Below are 16,448 nucleotides of genomic sequence, written 5' to 3'. Positions count from 1 at the left end.
AAGTTATGTTTCTGTAATGGTGTACCATAGTCTATTAAATGTGTCTAAAAAACAATGTATATACCTTAACTTGAAAATACTTTATTGCTAAAAAATAATGCTAGCAACCCTGTGAACATTCAGCAAATCATAATTTTGCTGATGGAGGGTCTGGGCCTTGATGTTGATGTCTGCTGACTCATCAGGGTGGTGGTGATTAAAGGTTGGGGTGGCTGTGGCCATTTCTTAAATTAAGACAGCCATGAAATTTGCTGCATCAATTAACTCTTCCTTTCACAAAAGATTTCTTTGTAGCATGCAATGCAATTTGATAGCATTTTACCCACTCTAGAATTTCTTTCAAAATTGGAGTCAGTCCCCTCACACCCAGCCTCTGCTCTGACAACTGGGTTTGTGGAATATTCTAAATCCTTTGTTGTCATCTCAACAATGTTCACAGCATCTTCACCAGGAGTAGCTTCCATCTCAAAAAGCTTTCTTTGCTCATCCATACCAAGCACCTCCTCATCTGTTCAAGTTTTGTCTTGAGATTGCAGCAGTTCAGTCACATCGCCAAACTCCACTTCTAGTTCTCTTGCTATTTCCACCACATCTACAGTGGCTTCCTTCATTAAAGTTTTGAATCTCTCAAAGTCATATGTGAGAGTCGGAATCACCTTCTTCCAAACTCCTGTTAATGTTGGTATTTTCACTTCCTCCCATGAATCACAAATGTTCTATTGGCATCTAGAATGGGGAATCCTTTCCAGAAGGTTTCAATGGACTCCCTAGACCCATCAGAGGAATCACTATCTATGGCAGCTCTAGCCCTACAAAGTGTATATCTTAAGTAAAATAAGACTTGAAAGTCAAATTGCTCCTTGATCCATGGGCTGCAGAACAGATGCTGTATTTGCAGACAGGAGAACAACATTCATCTCCTTGCATATCTCCATCAGAGCTCTCTGGTGACCAAGTGCATTGTCAATGAGCAGTAATATTTTGAAATATTAATTTTTTTTCTGAGCAGTAGGTCTCAACAGTGGGCTTAAAATATTCAGTAAACCATGCTGTAAACAGATGTGCTTTGTTGTTCCATTTCTAGAACACAGGCAGAGTAGATTTAGCATCATTCCTAAGAGCAATAGGATTTTTGGAATAGTAAGTGAACATTGGCTTCAACTAAAGTTACCAGCTGCATTAGCCTCTGAGAAGAGAGTCAGCCTGTCCCTTGAAGGCAGGCATTGCCTTCTCTCTGGCTATGGAAGTCCTAGCTGGCATCTTCTTCCAATAGAAGACTGTTTCTTCTACATTGAAAATTTATTGTTACTGTAACCACCTTCATCAATGATCTTAGCTGGATCTTCTGGAGAACTCGCTGCAGCTTCTCCATCAGCACTTGCTGCTTCACCTTGCACTTTTATGCTATAAAGATGGCTTCTTTCCTTAAACCTCCTGAAGCAACCTCTGCTAGCTTCCAGCTTTTCTTTAGCTTCCTGACTTCTCTCAGCCTTCACAGAATTGAAGAGAACTAGGGCCTTGCTCTGGATTAGGCTTTGACTTAAGGGAGTGTTGTGGCTGGTTAGATCTTCCATCCAGACCACTTAGACTGTCTGCATGTCAGCACTAGGGCTGTTTTGCTTTCTTATTATTCATGTGTTCATTGGAGTAGCACTTTAAATTTCCTTCAAGAAGCTTTCCCTTTGCATTCACAACTTGGCTAACTGGCCCAAGAGGCCTAGCTTTTGGCCTATCTCTGATTTTGATATGCCTTCCTCACTAAGCTTAATCATTTCTAGTTTTTGATTTAAACTGAGAGACATGCAACTCTTCCTTTCAGTTGAACACTTAGAGGCCACTGTAGGGTAATTTATTGGCTTAATTTCAATATAGCAATATCTCAGGAAATAGGCAGGAGGAGAGGGAGAGAGACAGGGGAGTGAGCGGTCAGTGGAGCAGGGAGAACACACATAGCAGTTATCAGTGAAGCTTACCGTCTCATATGGGAACAGTTCATGGCACCCCAAAACAATTATAATAGTAACATAAAAGATCACTGATCACAGATCACCATAACAGACATGATAATAATGAAAAGGTCAGGAATACTATGAGAATTACCAGAATGTGACACAGAGACATGACGTGAGCACATACCGCTGGAAAATCGCGTCAGTGGACTTGCTCGATGCAGGGGTGCCACAAACCTCAAATTCGTAAAAAAACGTCGTATCTGAAGGCCAGGTGCAGTGGCTCATGCCTGTAATCCCAACACTTTGGGAGGCCAAAGTGGGCAGATCACAAGGTCAGGGGTTCGAGACCAGCCTGGCCAACATGGTGAAACCCCATCTCTACTAAAAATACAAAAATTAGTCGGGTGTGGTGGCCCACAGCTGTAGTCTCAATTACTCGGGAGGCTGAGGCAGGAGAATCGCTTGAACCTGGGAGGCAGAGGTTGCAGTGAGCCGAGATCACACCACTGCACTCCAGCCTGGGCAACAGAGTAAGACTCCGTCTCAGAAAAAAAAAAAAAAAAAAAAAGAAAAAGAAAAAACATCATATCTGTGGAGTGTGATAAAGTGAATAAAATGAAGCACAATAAAACAAAGTCACCTGTGTCATGTACATATATCGTTAATCTTTTCTCTTTTTGCATATATCGTTAATCTTTTCTCTTTTTATTTTTCCCAGTAATGCCATCGGTCCCCTGGTAGCTTTGTGGCTGATTTACAAACAAGGCGGGGTAATGCAAGAAGCAGCTACACCCGTCTGGCTGCTGTTTTATGGAGGAGTTGGAATCTGCACAGGCCTCTGGGTCTGGGGGAGAAGAGTGATCCAGACCATGGGGAAAGACCTCACTCCCATCACGCCGTCCAGGTAAGCCTGGGCTGGTCACGGGAAGGGCAGGTCTTGTCATCCGAGGCCTGGCTAGAGCTGCCTGGCTGTGTCTGAACAGCCTGCTCAGCACCGGCAGTCAGCAGCGAGTCACAGGGAGGAGGGGACAGTGGGCAAGAATGGCCCTACTTACCATGCCACCTATCCTTGCCCTCCCTCACTGTGTCCCGGCCCCCAGCCACAGGGTCCCTGAGATGAGGAGCGGGAAGGGCAGACAAGCAGGGGTAGCAGAGCAGAGCAGGCAGGGAGGAGAGAAGCAGCTCACCCTTAGCCAGCACGGGGGCCAGAGGCAGGTGGGCAGGGAGGGCACAGACTTAAGCAAGCCCCCAGGCTGGCCTTTCCTGAAAGTTCTCTGGCCACCCCAGCTCTCAGCAACCTCCCTGCTGGGGTTACTTTCCTCTTGCTCTGCCAGACAGCGAGGCGCCCCCTGTCATCATGGGTGAGCTCTGGAGGCTTTAAATGTAGTCTCTCAACTGCATAGCCTTTAGCTGCATCAGGGGTTAAAGGAACTTCCAGAACTTTCAGAACATGACCAAAAATTGGAGCCACCTGTGGTAGGAAATCTCTCTCTTTTTAAAACATACGGGAGGTTTCCTTTTCCTACAGGCTCTGGGAGTTTCAGGAAGTGATCCAAAGGCACCCAGGGTGGGGAGGACCGGAACCCAGGTTTCATCACGCAGCTCTGCCCTGCATCTGCAGAGAAACCTAAAATAGCTCCAGTGAGCCTCCTATATAAATTTCCAATTTTAAGTTCTCATTTGAAAATAATTTCAATAAAAGATATTTTAGAATATTGATTTGAAGAAAAATTCGTAATCTGAGAAAAATACATTTTTGCAATAAGTGCACATTTTTTAAATGAGAGCATAGTTTTTCCTTTGCGTTTTAGAAATGACTGATTTACTATCTTACTGCACAGCAGGAATGTCTGGCCCAGTGTGTGGCCTTTGAAACGTATCAGAAAGCCAGGCTTCTGGGGGCCGTGCACAAGAAAACGCAGCCTTGGTGGGAATCGCTGTCATTGAGCAGCGACCTCTTGTTCTGTTAAAGTTGATCTTGCCCAGTCAGCAGTCGGCAGTCACCCCAGAGAATGTTCTGGCAAGCCTTTGTCACCCGCGGGGTGTCAGGGAGGCGATACAGAGGACGCCCGTGACGTGTCTCATGCTCCCCCCGCAGCGGCTTCACGATCGAGCTGGCCTCAGCCTTCACGGTGGTGATCGCCTCCAACATTGGGCTTCCAGTCAGCACTACGCACTGCAAGGTAGGCCCCTGCTAGCCGGGAGCCCTTCTCCAGGCCACTGGGATGGGTCAGGGCCACCGGACCACATGCGAGGGAAGCTGTAGGGCTCTGTAGATGGTTGTGCAAAACGCATCTCCAGGTTCTCTGGGTCTCTGAGACCTTGTTTTCCTCCATCTGCCCCCTCCACCATCCTCCTCTCGGTAGGACAACACCATCCCTTGTTCAGACCTGGCTTTTCCAAGGCAGAATGAATGCTAGGGCTGGTCTGCCTGGGACTGTCCTGCTGCCCTCCCACTGCTTCCACGGTGAAGTTTGATTGGCATCCTGTGTGCGCTGAGCATACCTATGGGCTCACTTGGGAGCCTGCCACTTGGTCCAGCCATTGAGGGGACTGGGGGTTGACAGTGGAAATAGCAATTAACAAAAATCATCTCTGTGGAATTGTAGGGCACGGTTGTTTCTGGTTTTGTTCCTTATATGATGTTCAAAGTGACTATATTGCCATAAATTCCCCATGAGGGGTAATGACTGATACCGACCACTGAGGAGTGCTCTGAAACCTACAGCTGGACGAGAGAGGGCTGCTGGTCGTGGTGTGGAAAGTTGGAGCTGCAGGGAGGAGCCCTGAAGACCAGTGAAGAGGAAATGGGCTCTGGGAGTTTCAGGGAGTGATCCATAGGTGGCCAGGGTGGGGAGGACCAGAACCTGGGTTGGGAGGACCAGAGCCCGGGTCTCATCACCCCACTCTGCCCAGTATCTGCAGATACTTCTAAAATAGCTCCGGTGAGCCTCTGTATACAGACACACTCACCAGTCTCAACAAAGCGAAAGTCACTTCCAGATTTTTCCTAGGTTCATTCATTTGTATCATTCAAGAAAAACTAATTGGCGTTTGCTGCATGGGGGCAGAGTCCTCGGCACTAGAAGGAATATATGAGCCCTCATAACAGACACAGCCACCCATGTTTATATTTACTCACAATTTTAAGATTCCAGCCAATATGTTTAAAAGAAAACTCCAAGCAAAGGCAAGTGGCTTTATGCTTCAAACACCCAGGTCAGGTGGCCCTCACAAGAGTATCTGGAGTGGCCCAGCAGCGTGTTTCCAAGCTGGGGCTCTGCGCATGCGGAATCAGCCTCAGTGGAGAGTTTGTTTTGTGTTTTCCTTTTTTGCTACCATATACAGAAATATTTCAATTTCCACAAAGTTTCTGTATAGAAATCCCCCTACTCACTGATTATCAGGAGAGTGCTGGTACTGTGCTCCACACCACACACGTGGTGCGCCGCCTCCTCTCCACAGCAAGCCTGTGGGGGCGGAACTGTCACTCCCAGTCCACAGGTGAGGAGACTGGGTTCCCTCAGAGCTGGGCCGCTTGCTGTGTGCACACAGCCACATGTGGTAGATCCAGGATTCAGATCTTCGCCTCAGGCCACACACCTTCTCGTTCAGGTCCCCATCAGCACCATTGTGGTGCCCAACCATGGCCAAGGTGCCTGGGGCAAGCACTCCACTGGCGCCATGAACATGAGCTCCCTCAGTCTCCCCAAGAACCTTCCCCAGCTTCACAGATGAGGAAACTGAGGCAGAGGAAAGTTAAGTAACGTGCCCGAGATTACACAGCCAGGGAGCAGCCCAGCTGAGGCGCCCACGTGGACAGCATAGCCAGCGTTGTCCTCCCCCGCTCCGCCTGGCAAGCATGGGGGAGGAAGGCAGGAAGAGGTGCGGGTGCGCCCGCCGCCCATTCATTGTGATTTCCTAATGTGGGTTATTTAAAACTTACCAGAGAAGTACATATTCACTGAAATATTTCAAACAATACAACACTATAAGGAATGAAAAGTAACATCTTCCCCGGACTCCACGTTACTTCCATTCACTGTGGTGTGTGGAGCGTGGAAGAGACGCATGTAGCTAAATATATTCTTTTTCCAAGGACACGGGCTTGTGACTTTTCTATAGGCCTCAGTTGTCTTTTGGAATGCTTTTAAACACATGTAATGCCATCTTTTTAATGATTAACCTACACTTAAGCAAGACTGCTGAAGGCTAACTCTTCCACACCAGTTGAAATAGCTTTTTTTTTTTTTTTGAGATGGAGTCTCACTCTGTCACCCAGGCTGGAGTGCAGTGGCATGATCTTGGCTGACTGCAAGCTCTGCCTCCTGGGTTCACGCCATTCTCCTGCCTCAGCCTCCTGAGTAGCTGGGACTCCAGGCGCCTGCCACCACGCCTGGCTAATTTTTTATATTTTTAGTAGAGATGAGTTTTCACCATATTAGCCAGGATGGTCTCGATCTCCTGACCTCGTGATCCACCCGCCTTGGCCTCCCAAAGTGCTGGGATTATAGACATGAGCCACCATGCCCGGCCAGTTTTGTTTCCTTTGAGCTGGTGATGAGTAGTATTAGGATAGCTTGTTGGCACTTAAAGCAGGTCTCCCTGAATGGGACTGCAGTGGGGTGCCATCTGTAAAATAGACAAGACAGGTCACAACTTGGGTTTGAGTCAGTTTGTCCGATATCATTGATCATGGACTTCTGGACAAGGCCCAGAGCTATTCCCTGTGAGCACTAAGGACACAGCCTCAGCTCTCAGGAACTTGCAGTGTAGTTGGAGAGCAGATGGCTCTCATCAGAGTCCAAATAATAGAAGTGCTGAGAAGAGTTCACAGTTGTCGTTACTCCACAACACTTATTCTCTCATATCACATATTTCCCCTGCACACAACAGTCCCCAAATGGCAAATGTGGGATGAACTATGAGAGCCGTGGGATGGCGTGAAGAATGGGGCCCTCTGTGAGTGAGGCTGTGAATCTGGAAACATTCAAAGGGTATTGATGTCCACATAGAGTCATAGTTGAATTGCATCAGTTTTCAGGATAATTATCCTGTGTTTGATTTTTAAGTTTCTTGCTTAGAGCCATCTAATAGAAGGTAGGGAAAAGTTGGGGACTTGGCAGGAAATAAGATGGAAACTATTGTTTAAAATGAGTTTTTGAATGTATCTAGGTACATGTTATTGATTTATGCTTCCTTCTAAGTATACATGGCTAAGTGCATAGATTTGTTTTATTTTGTTTTGCTTTGTTTGAGACAGAGTCTCGCTTTGACGCCCAGGCTGGAGTATAGAGGCTTGATCTTGGCTCACTGCAACCTCTGCGTCCTGGGTTCAAGCAGTTCTCCTGCCTCAGCCTCCTGAGTAGCTGAGATTACAGGCATGCACCACCACACTTGGCTAATTTTTGTATTTTTAGTAGAAATGGGGTTTCTCCATGTTAGCCAGGCTGGTCTTGAACTCCTGACCTCAAGTGGTCTGCCTGCCTCGGCCTTCCAAAGTGCTGGAATTACAGGCATGAGCCACTGCGCCTGGCCTAAGTGCATAGTTTAAATTTGGTTGTAGCCTATTTCAAAACATTTATGAAACCATACTATATTATGTGATATATGTGCTGAATGTATAACTTGGGAAAAAACAATTAGAAAAGTCCTGTTATCACATTTTATTCCAGAAGGCATATATAAGACAGTCTGTTTGATGAGTTTCACCCTGTATGTGTTCCGGTTTCATACATTTTGTATTTCATATCAGAGGACTCAGTTTATCAGATACTTTCCTGGAATAATTCCTTTGAGTAGGGTCAAAAGCCTTAATTGGCCAGGCACAGTGGCCCATGCCTGTAATCCCAGCTACTCGGGAGGCTGAGGCCGGAGAATCGCTTGAACCTGGGAGGCGGAGGTTGTGGTGAGTGGAGATTGCACCATTGCACTCCAGCCTGGGCAACAAGAGCAAAACTACCCCCTGCCCGCCCCCCCCCAAAAAAAAAACAGAAGCCTTAATTGAAGACATAGAAACTGGTCTTGAAAATAAAAGAATCCTCAGACGTTATGTTTCAGCAACTCGTTCATCGTTCTTCCATTCTGTGATCCTTAATCACCTTTGGTCTTTAGCCCTAGCAGATAACACACAGTGCCGCTACTGAGCACAGTCGCTCTTGTGTGTGCTCTTTAATAGGAATTTGGAAGTCATGTTCTACAGAATGTTTTAATTCCATACTGGGTGGATTGAGATTATTCCTGTTTGTGGATCACCCACATTGTCAATCTTCACTGATGACATAGATGATGATTCAACCAACCATTTCAATTTGGAACAGCATATAGGGAACACTACTTATTTCAGATGTAGGATTATAATTTCTAATTTAATTTATAATTCTTGCTCTCTGGTCCCCATTCTTCTCAACAATTTTTTTGCTATAACTACCTGATGATGGCCTTAAACTGGAAACACACTCGATTTATTAAAAGGGAAGTTAGAACACAGCAAAAAATACCATTTTACATCCACAGAAGACATGATCAGTAACAAAGACATAGTACTCTGGATCTTTTATGAATCAAATAACATATAACTAAATACATAAAATTGTTAAGAACTCAGAAATTACTGTCTTAGCCTATGATAAATGAAGTATAGAAAAAGTATGTGGGAATATAAAGAATTTGAACATTTATTTAGAGCAGCATAATTAATAACTACGTACAAGCTTTTACCCTGCTGATCATATGCCTTCCTGTCAAGCATCATGAAACATTTATAAAAATCCTAAAATCAGAAAACCATGATAAAAATCTCTATAAAATTTTAAAAACAGGCCTGGCATCGTGGCTCACACCTATAATCCCAGCACTTTGGGAGGCTGAGGTAGGAGGATCACTTGAGCCCAGAAGTTTGAAACCAGTCTGGGCAACATAATGAGGCCCTGTCTCTATTTTATAAAAATTAAAATTTAAATTAAAAAACAATTTTTAAACATACATTGTGCTAACCATGATTTCTAATTACAATAAAATTAAACTAGAAATTAATTATATATTGAAATAAGAATGTATCCCAACGGAGACTTTTTAATGGGGTTTTAAGGTAGCAATTGAATTAAGGAGTTTAGAAAAATACAATGATAGCTTTCTCAGAAAATAATAAAAGCTATAATAATGTGTGTGTCTGTGGGTGGATACAAATAGCAAAACCTGTGGCAACCAAGTTATGCTAAGATGAAAATTCATATCTTTAAATGGTTTAATTGATCAAAGGGAAAATAAAATAACCAAGTATTAAAATTAGGATTTTGTAAAAAGTCCAGGACAATAAAAATTGAGGAAACAGGTTGTAAGAAATATAGAAGCAAAATTAAGTAAAAACAAAATAAGGGGAGAGGAAAGTGGCTACTAATAAAATATCAGATCACATCAAGGAAAAGAGGGAGGGAATTAAGTGGGGGAAGGAGGAAGACATTGTGATGACAGATAGAGAAGACCATTGTTTCCATTATTAAATAAACCACACAGCTATATGCTAAGAATTTGAAAACCCCTGTGAATTATTTTCTGCAACAATATACATGACAAAGAAATATTGGCCTAAGAAGTAGAAAAAAGTGGAAAATCTGACCCAGAACAATAGGATGAAATTAAGGGAGTTCTCCAAAAATAACTGTTCTCACCTAAAAAAGCAAAAAGTTGCTAGGGGTGGGGTGGGTGAGGATACTGCTGACTAGATCAATTAATTAGAATCTTTTCCACTTAAACAAAAAAAGCAGCTCTCACACGATCTAAACTTTGCCACCATGTAGGAGGAAAAACAAAACTAGAAAACCTCTCCCATTTGTGCTCTGGCGTACACCGAATAACCCTAACACCAAACCTAATTTAAACTATCACGAACAATGGTATCTCTGTTTACTGATGAATATTGATTGTAAAAACTTTAAGCAAGATGCTGATAAATGACATCAACAATATTTGGCTGGGCGTGGTGCTCACGCCTGTAATTCCAGCACTTTTGGAGGTTCAGGTGGGCAGATCACATTAGGTCAGGAGTTCAAGACCAGCCTGGCCAACATGGCAAAACCCTCTCTCTACTAAAAATACAAAAATTAGCCAGGTGTGGTGGCGGGCGCCTATAATCCCAGCTACTAGGGAGGCTGAGGCAGGAGAATTGCTTGAACCCAGGAGATAGAGGTTGCAGTGAGCTGAGATCATGCCACTGCACTTCAGCCTGGGCGACAGAGCAAGACTCCGTCTCAAAACAAAACAATACTATACAAGAACCTTTCAGCAGGACCAAATTGATCAAGATTACCAGAAGGTGGGCTCCCTTCGTGACAGGGCAGGGCTGCATCACCCACCACCAGCGCCTGTGCAGGGCTAGGCCCTTGCAGGGGCTCAAGATGGGTATATGGGCAGCTTCAGTATAGTATGCCTTAGCAATCCACTTAAAAAGAAAAAAAAAAAAAAAAAAGATGTCTGTTGAGATATAAGCCAAAAAGACATTTGATGATACTCAATTTTTCTTTATTTTTTTTTCTTTCTTTTTTTTTTTTTTTTGAGACAGCATTTCACTCTTGTTGCCCAGGCTGGAGTGCAATGGCATGATCTTGGCTCACCACAACCTCTGCCTCCCGGGTTCAAGCAATTCTCCTCCCTCAGCCTCCCAAGTAGCTGGGATTACAGGTGTGCGGCACCACACCCGGCTAATTTTGTATTTTTAGTAGAGACAGGGTTTCTCCATGTTGGTCAGGCTGGTCTTGAACTCCCGACCTCAGGTGGTCTGCCCACCTCGGCCTCCCAAAGTGCTGGGATTACAGGCGTGAGCCACCGTGGCCGGCCAATATTCAGTATTTCTAAAACACTACTCGAGTTCATAAGAGTGACCAAGTCCAAGATAAAAATAGAAAAATCCAGCACTTACTCATCAACAATAGCCAATTAGAAAATGTAACGGAAGGGAAAAAAACTGCCATCATAATTGCAGCAAAAATAAAAGGTCTCTCAGAATTATCCTAATAAGCACTGTGAGTGGCACCAGGTACAGTGGTGTGTTCCTGTAGTCCCAGCTACTCAGGAGGCTGAGGGCACGAGGACAGTCCGAACCCAGGAGTTCAAGACCAGTCTAGGCAACATAGTAAGACCCCATCTCTAAATAACTAAATAAATAATTTTTTAAAGAAGAAATGTGAGTGATATATGTGGAAGAGGCATAAAACTGCTCAGAGGTATAAAAAGATAATCTGAATATGAGACGTAACATGCTATTGGATGGGAAAACCAGATGTTGTAATGAAGTCACTTCTCCCTAAATACATCCTGAACAGGATTTACTTGGAACTTTACAAAATGAGACTAAAGAATACATTTTGGGGGCCGGGCACGGTGGCTCAAGCCTGTAATCCCAGCACTTTGGGAGGCCGAGACGGGCGGATCACGAGGTCAGGAGATCGAGAGACGATCCCGGCTAACACGGTGAAACCCCGTCTCTACTAAAAAATACAAAAAAATAGCCGGGCGAGGTGGCGGGCGCCCGTAGTCCCAGCTACTCGGGAGGCTGAGGCAGGAGAATGGCGTAAACCCGGGAGGCGGAGCTTGCAGTGAGCTGAGATCCGGCCACTGCACTCCAGCCCGGGCGACAGAGCAAGACTCCGTCTCAAAAAAAAAAAAAAAAAAAAAAAAGAATACATTTTGGTGAAATAAATTATCAGCAATATAATGATCTAACAAGAAAACTGATCTAACAAGAAATGATCTAACAAGAAAACTGAAAGGAGGAACTAGCCTTACCTGACATGTAATGTCATATAAGGAAACAAAAGTCAAGAGTAGGTCCTGGGAGGAGGGGTTGGGAACTGGGCATTAGTGTTTTATGGGGCAGTTTCCATGTGGGATGATGGAAAAGGTTCTGGAGACACATTGTGGAGATGGTCTGCAAAACAATGTGATGGTACTTAATGCCTCTAAATGGTATGCTGAAAAATTACTAAAACTGTAAGTTTTATGTTATGTATATTTTACCACAACAATTTTTAAAAGTAGATACCTGGATAAGAACAGAGTAGATAGCAATGGATGGAACCTGTTCCATATGAGCATATATTTTGAAAAAGGGAAAATTTAACCAGTAAGTGTTTGAAAGGTTGGATAGCTGACTGTCAGTCTAGAAAAACAAAATTAGACCACTCTCAAAATACATGAATGTAAATCTGATGGCTTAAATAATATTTTTTAAATATTCTTAAATTTAGAGTAAAATGGAACTTTATTTTAGAAAAATAAAATGGAATTAAATATTTATCAAATATTCAAGCCAAAGATAAATCACAGAAGAAAATTATAGCATATTTTACTGCATGAAGTTAGAAACTTGAAAGTGAAACAAAGCAAAATACTACCTAGAGAAAATATGTGTATTCAGTATCACAGAGTTAATATCATTATTCAGTGAAGACTACACATAAATAAGGAACACATTAGATTTTATGTAAATGGACAAAATACATGAAGAGACAATTTTTTTTTTTTTTTTTTTTGAGACGAAGCCTCACTCTGTCGCCCAGGCTGGAGTGCAGTGGCACAATCTCGGCTCACTGCAACCTCCGCCTCCCCAGTTCAAGCGATTCTCCTGCCTCGGCCTTCTGAGTAGCTGGGACTACAGGTGTGCGCCACCATGCCCAGCTAATTTTTTGTATTTTTGGTAGAGACAGGGTTTCACCATGTTAGCCAGGATGGTCTCGATCTTCTGACCTCGTATCCGCCCGCCTTGGCCTCCCAAAGTGCTGGGATTACAGGTGTGAGCCGCTGTGCCTGGCCGACAATTTGTATATGTCAAAGCTAGAGAGAGTGAAATTCAGTAAATATGTTTTTAAAAGTTCAGCCTTAATTGTTATTAAAGATACGCAAATTAAAGCAGCAACAGTGCATCTTTTTGCCGGTTAATTAGCCAAAAAAAGAACAACTTACATGATATTTATCATGCGCTGATATTCACAGATTATGGATGACACTACATTTACAGCTGTTTATAAAACTATTTGTCATTAGGTATTAAGATCCTAAAACATGTTGGGAGAGGAAAGAGCTCTTCCTTGAAGTAGAACTCCATGTGAGAAATTGGAATGGAGTTTGGTAAAGCACCATTTTATTTTATTTTATTTCTTTTTATTTTATTTTTTTGAGACTGAGTCTCATTCTGTTGCCCAGGCTGGAGTGCAGTATCGCGATCTTGGCTCACTGCAAGTAGCTGGGATTCCAGGTGTGCACCACCACACCCGGCTAATTTTTGTATTTTTAGTAGAGATGGGGTTTCACCATGTTGGTCAGGCTGGTCTCGAACTCCTGACCTCAAGTGATCCACCCACCTCGGCCTCCTGAAGTGCTGGAATTACAGGCATGAGCCACCACGCCCAGCCTGGTAAATCACCATTTTATAGCCATCATCATAAACATTGGATTGTGAAATCTTTAGCAGAAGGGGAAAGTGAGGTTTGATAAGATGCAGGATATTTTAATCATATTAAAATGTCTCTTCACAGATTGTGGCAAATGTCAAAAATTAGTGAATTTGGGTAAAGAGAAAACAGGAGTTCTTGCAGCTTTTCTCTAAGTTTCAAATTATTTCAAGATACATTTTAAATGTTCCCTGTTAACTACAGTCGATTTCAGGGAATTTTTTTTTTTTTTGAGACAGAGTCTTGCTCTGTCGCCCAGGCTGGAGTGCAGTGGCGTGATCTTGGCTCACTGCAAGCTCCGCCTCCCGGGTTCACGCCATTCTCTTGCCTCAGCCTCCTGAGTAGCTGGGACTACAGGCGCCCGCCACCACGCCTGGCTAATTTTTTGTATTTTTAGTAGAGACAGGTTTTCACCGTATTAGCCAGGATGGTCTCGATCTCCTGACCTCATGATTCGCCCACCTCAGCCTCCCAAAGTGCTGGGATTACAGGCGTGAGCCACTGCGCCCGGCCGGGAATATTATTTTTAAAGCCAAAATCCAGCCTGGGCACAGTGGCTCACACCTGTAATCCCAGCACTTTGGGAGGTCGAGGCAGGCTGATCACTTGAGGCCAGGAGTTTGAGACCAGCCTGACCAACATGACAAAATCCCATCTCTACTAAAAAATATGAAAATTAGCTGGATGTGGTGGCGCTTGCCTGTAATCCCAGCTACTCAGGAGGCTGAGACAGGAGAATCACTTGCACCTGGGAGACGGAGGTTGCAGTGAGCTGAGATTGCACCACTGCACTTCAGCACTTTAGGAGGCCGAGGAGGGAGGGTCACTTGAGGTGAGGAGTTTGAGATCAGCCTGGCCAACATGGTGAAACTCCATCTCTACTAAAAATATGAAAATTAGCCGAGGGTGGTGGCGCACACCTGTAATCCCAGCTGCTCAGGAGGCTAAGGCAGGAGAATTGCTTGAACCTGGAAGATGGAGGTTGCAGTAAGCTGAGATCACGCCACTGCACTCCAGCCTGGGAGACAGAATGAGACTCTGTCTCAAAACAACTATATAAAAACTATATAAAGAGCTATATGCTGAAGAGAAGAATACCCAAACAATTCTACCTAAAATCTAAGCTATTTTACAAGCTTTAACAAATGTAGGGGACTGGGTAATGTTGTAGTAGAGCTTGTTTCTGAGATTAGCCCACGTACCTTGGTTGAGTATAGCCTTTGTGGCTCACCTGTTTTTACTTTGCAATGTCTGTACTCCCACAGGTGGGCTCGGTGGTGGCCGTGGGCTGGATCCGCTCCCGCAAGGCTGTGGACTGGCGCCTTTTTCGGAACATCTTCGTGGCCTGGTTCGTGACCGTCCCTGTGGCTGGGCTGTTCAGCGCTGCTGTCATGGCTCTTCTCATGTATGGGATCCTTCCATATGTGTGATTTGTCTTCTTCCAGCTGCAAACAGCTAAAGGGATGGTCTGGTGTGGGCGTGTGGGAAACACGTGCCCTTGTGCCACACATACACATCCTGGCCTTGCACGGCTCTCATGACCAGCTCTCCGCCTCCCTTCCAGGAGGCTCCATCCCACACCGTTCACCTGGGCTGCGGAGACTCACCTTCTCGAGCTAACTTAACTACTGTACATAATAATATGTATTAAACTGGTATCCTGGTGATATAATGTGGTGCAGTTACTTATATATTAAATATCTATTGTATCCATAGAATAGGCAGCGTTATTTCAAACATATTCAAGTTGGAAGTGGAAATCATTGCCTAGAAGTCAATATTCAGTAAATCTTGTACATAACTATTTCGATGGCAAATGTTAAGCCTTTTAAAAGGAAAGAGTAGATTGGAAAATGATTTTTTTCCAAATGATGTTTTTCCCTTCTGATATACTATAAGGTGATGAGCTTCAGGACAGGCGACACGACCCTGCAGAGGCTGCGTGCCGTGGGATGCCAGCGGGATGGGAGCTCACAAGTGCTTTCACTGAAGATTTGTTCATATATTGTGTATTGATTCTTGTGTAATATATCATCATTGCTTTTGTAAATACGTAAAGCTGTAATTTTTTAATGGTGTGCTTCCCTTATACTTTTTTGATCAGAGAATTTTGGAAAGTACCAAAGAAGCAGGGGAATCGTTGGCCAGTGTTACATTTTCACATTGTCTGTCTCCCACCCTCACTGATCATGCCTGCCCCGGACCAGCGTGTGGCGGTGACACCGTCACCCAGCATGCGCCACGCCGTGGCTCCCACCAGCAGTGCCACCGCCGCCACCACACCCCAGATCCCGCCCGCCCTGCAGTGGCCTTTCCTTGTCATCAGAGTAGAGAATGCACAGGTGTTGGTGAGGGCATGCGGCTGAGCACTACATGTCAAGTCCAGGGTCAGTTTTCATCCCAATTCTCCCGGCAGCCCGAAGAATGGATCCTTGTCTCAAATGTCAGCACAAAGGAGGCTTTTTCTGTGCTTTGACATTCTAGCAGTTCAGGGATGGGAGGGAGGGGAAATCCTGGACGCTGGATGGAGTATTTCTCTGAGGCCCACACGAAGCTGGACATCCCCAGGCTCTACTCTATCCCATTGGAGTCTCTTCTTTTTTGATAGCGGGAGGGAGGAAGTACGACTAATGTTGGAGCCTGAAACTATGGAAATGCTGCTAAAATTTTTATATTGACAAACATTTTCTTGGTACTTCATTGTGATTTTTCATTAATCAACCATATTAAATTTATAATAAAAAATGCCCCTCGGAAGTTTGCCTCTGAAGCCTTTTCCTCAATATTGACAATTTTTCTTTCAGCGTTTCCACAAAAACCAAAGCTATAAAATTTGGTCCTTGTATTTTTTCACATACCCTTTGTTCATTTCCCTTATTTGACTACTGTACGGGTTTGTACAGAAAACACAGGTGAGCAGGAAAGGGAGGCATGGCATCCCCACCCCGCACTCAGAAACCCACAGTCAGCAGCTCATGGAGCAGTCGGTTGCCACGTTCAGGGCTGAGGACCAAGCAGGGAAGTGCAGGTCTTATCCTTTGCTCAAGCA

At 44.3% G+C, this 16,448-nt stretch overlaps 1 protein-coding gene across 36 annotated transcripts in view; it reads left to right on the top strand.

Moving 5' to 3' along the window:
• SLC20A2 (solute carrier family 20 member 2) overlaps positions 1 to 16,156 on the top strand; it is a 128,108-nt gene extending 111,952 nt beyond the window's left edge. For 35 of the 36 annotated variants that reach the window (XM_077942566.1, XM_077942550.1, XM_015145243.3 and 32 more), the window contains 3 exons: positions 2,671 to 2,856; positions 4,051 to 4,135; positions 14,665 to 16,156. In XM_077942566.1, the coding sequence (XP_077798692.1) occupies positions 2,671 to 2,856; positions 4,051 to 4,135; positions 14,665 to 14,829 (436 nt within the window). In that variant the 3' untranslated portion in view covers positions 14,830 to 16,156. 36 annotated transcript variants of the gene reach the window in all.
• The last annotated feature ends 292 nt before the right edge of the window (positions 16,157 to 16,448 follow it).

This window comes from Macaca mulatta, chromosome 8 (assembly GCF_049350105.2).
Source record: "Macaca mulatta isolate MMU2019108-1 chromosome 8, T2T-MMU8v2.0, whole genome shotgun sequence".
In the NCBI taxonomy this organism is placed as follows: domain Eukaryota; kingdom Metazoa; phylum Chordata; class Mammalia; order Primates; family Cercopithecidae; genus Macaca; species Macaca mulatta.
Note: the sequence above shows the minus strand (reverse complement) of the source record. Positions and strands in the feature narration are given on the sequence as shown.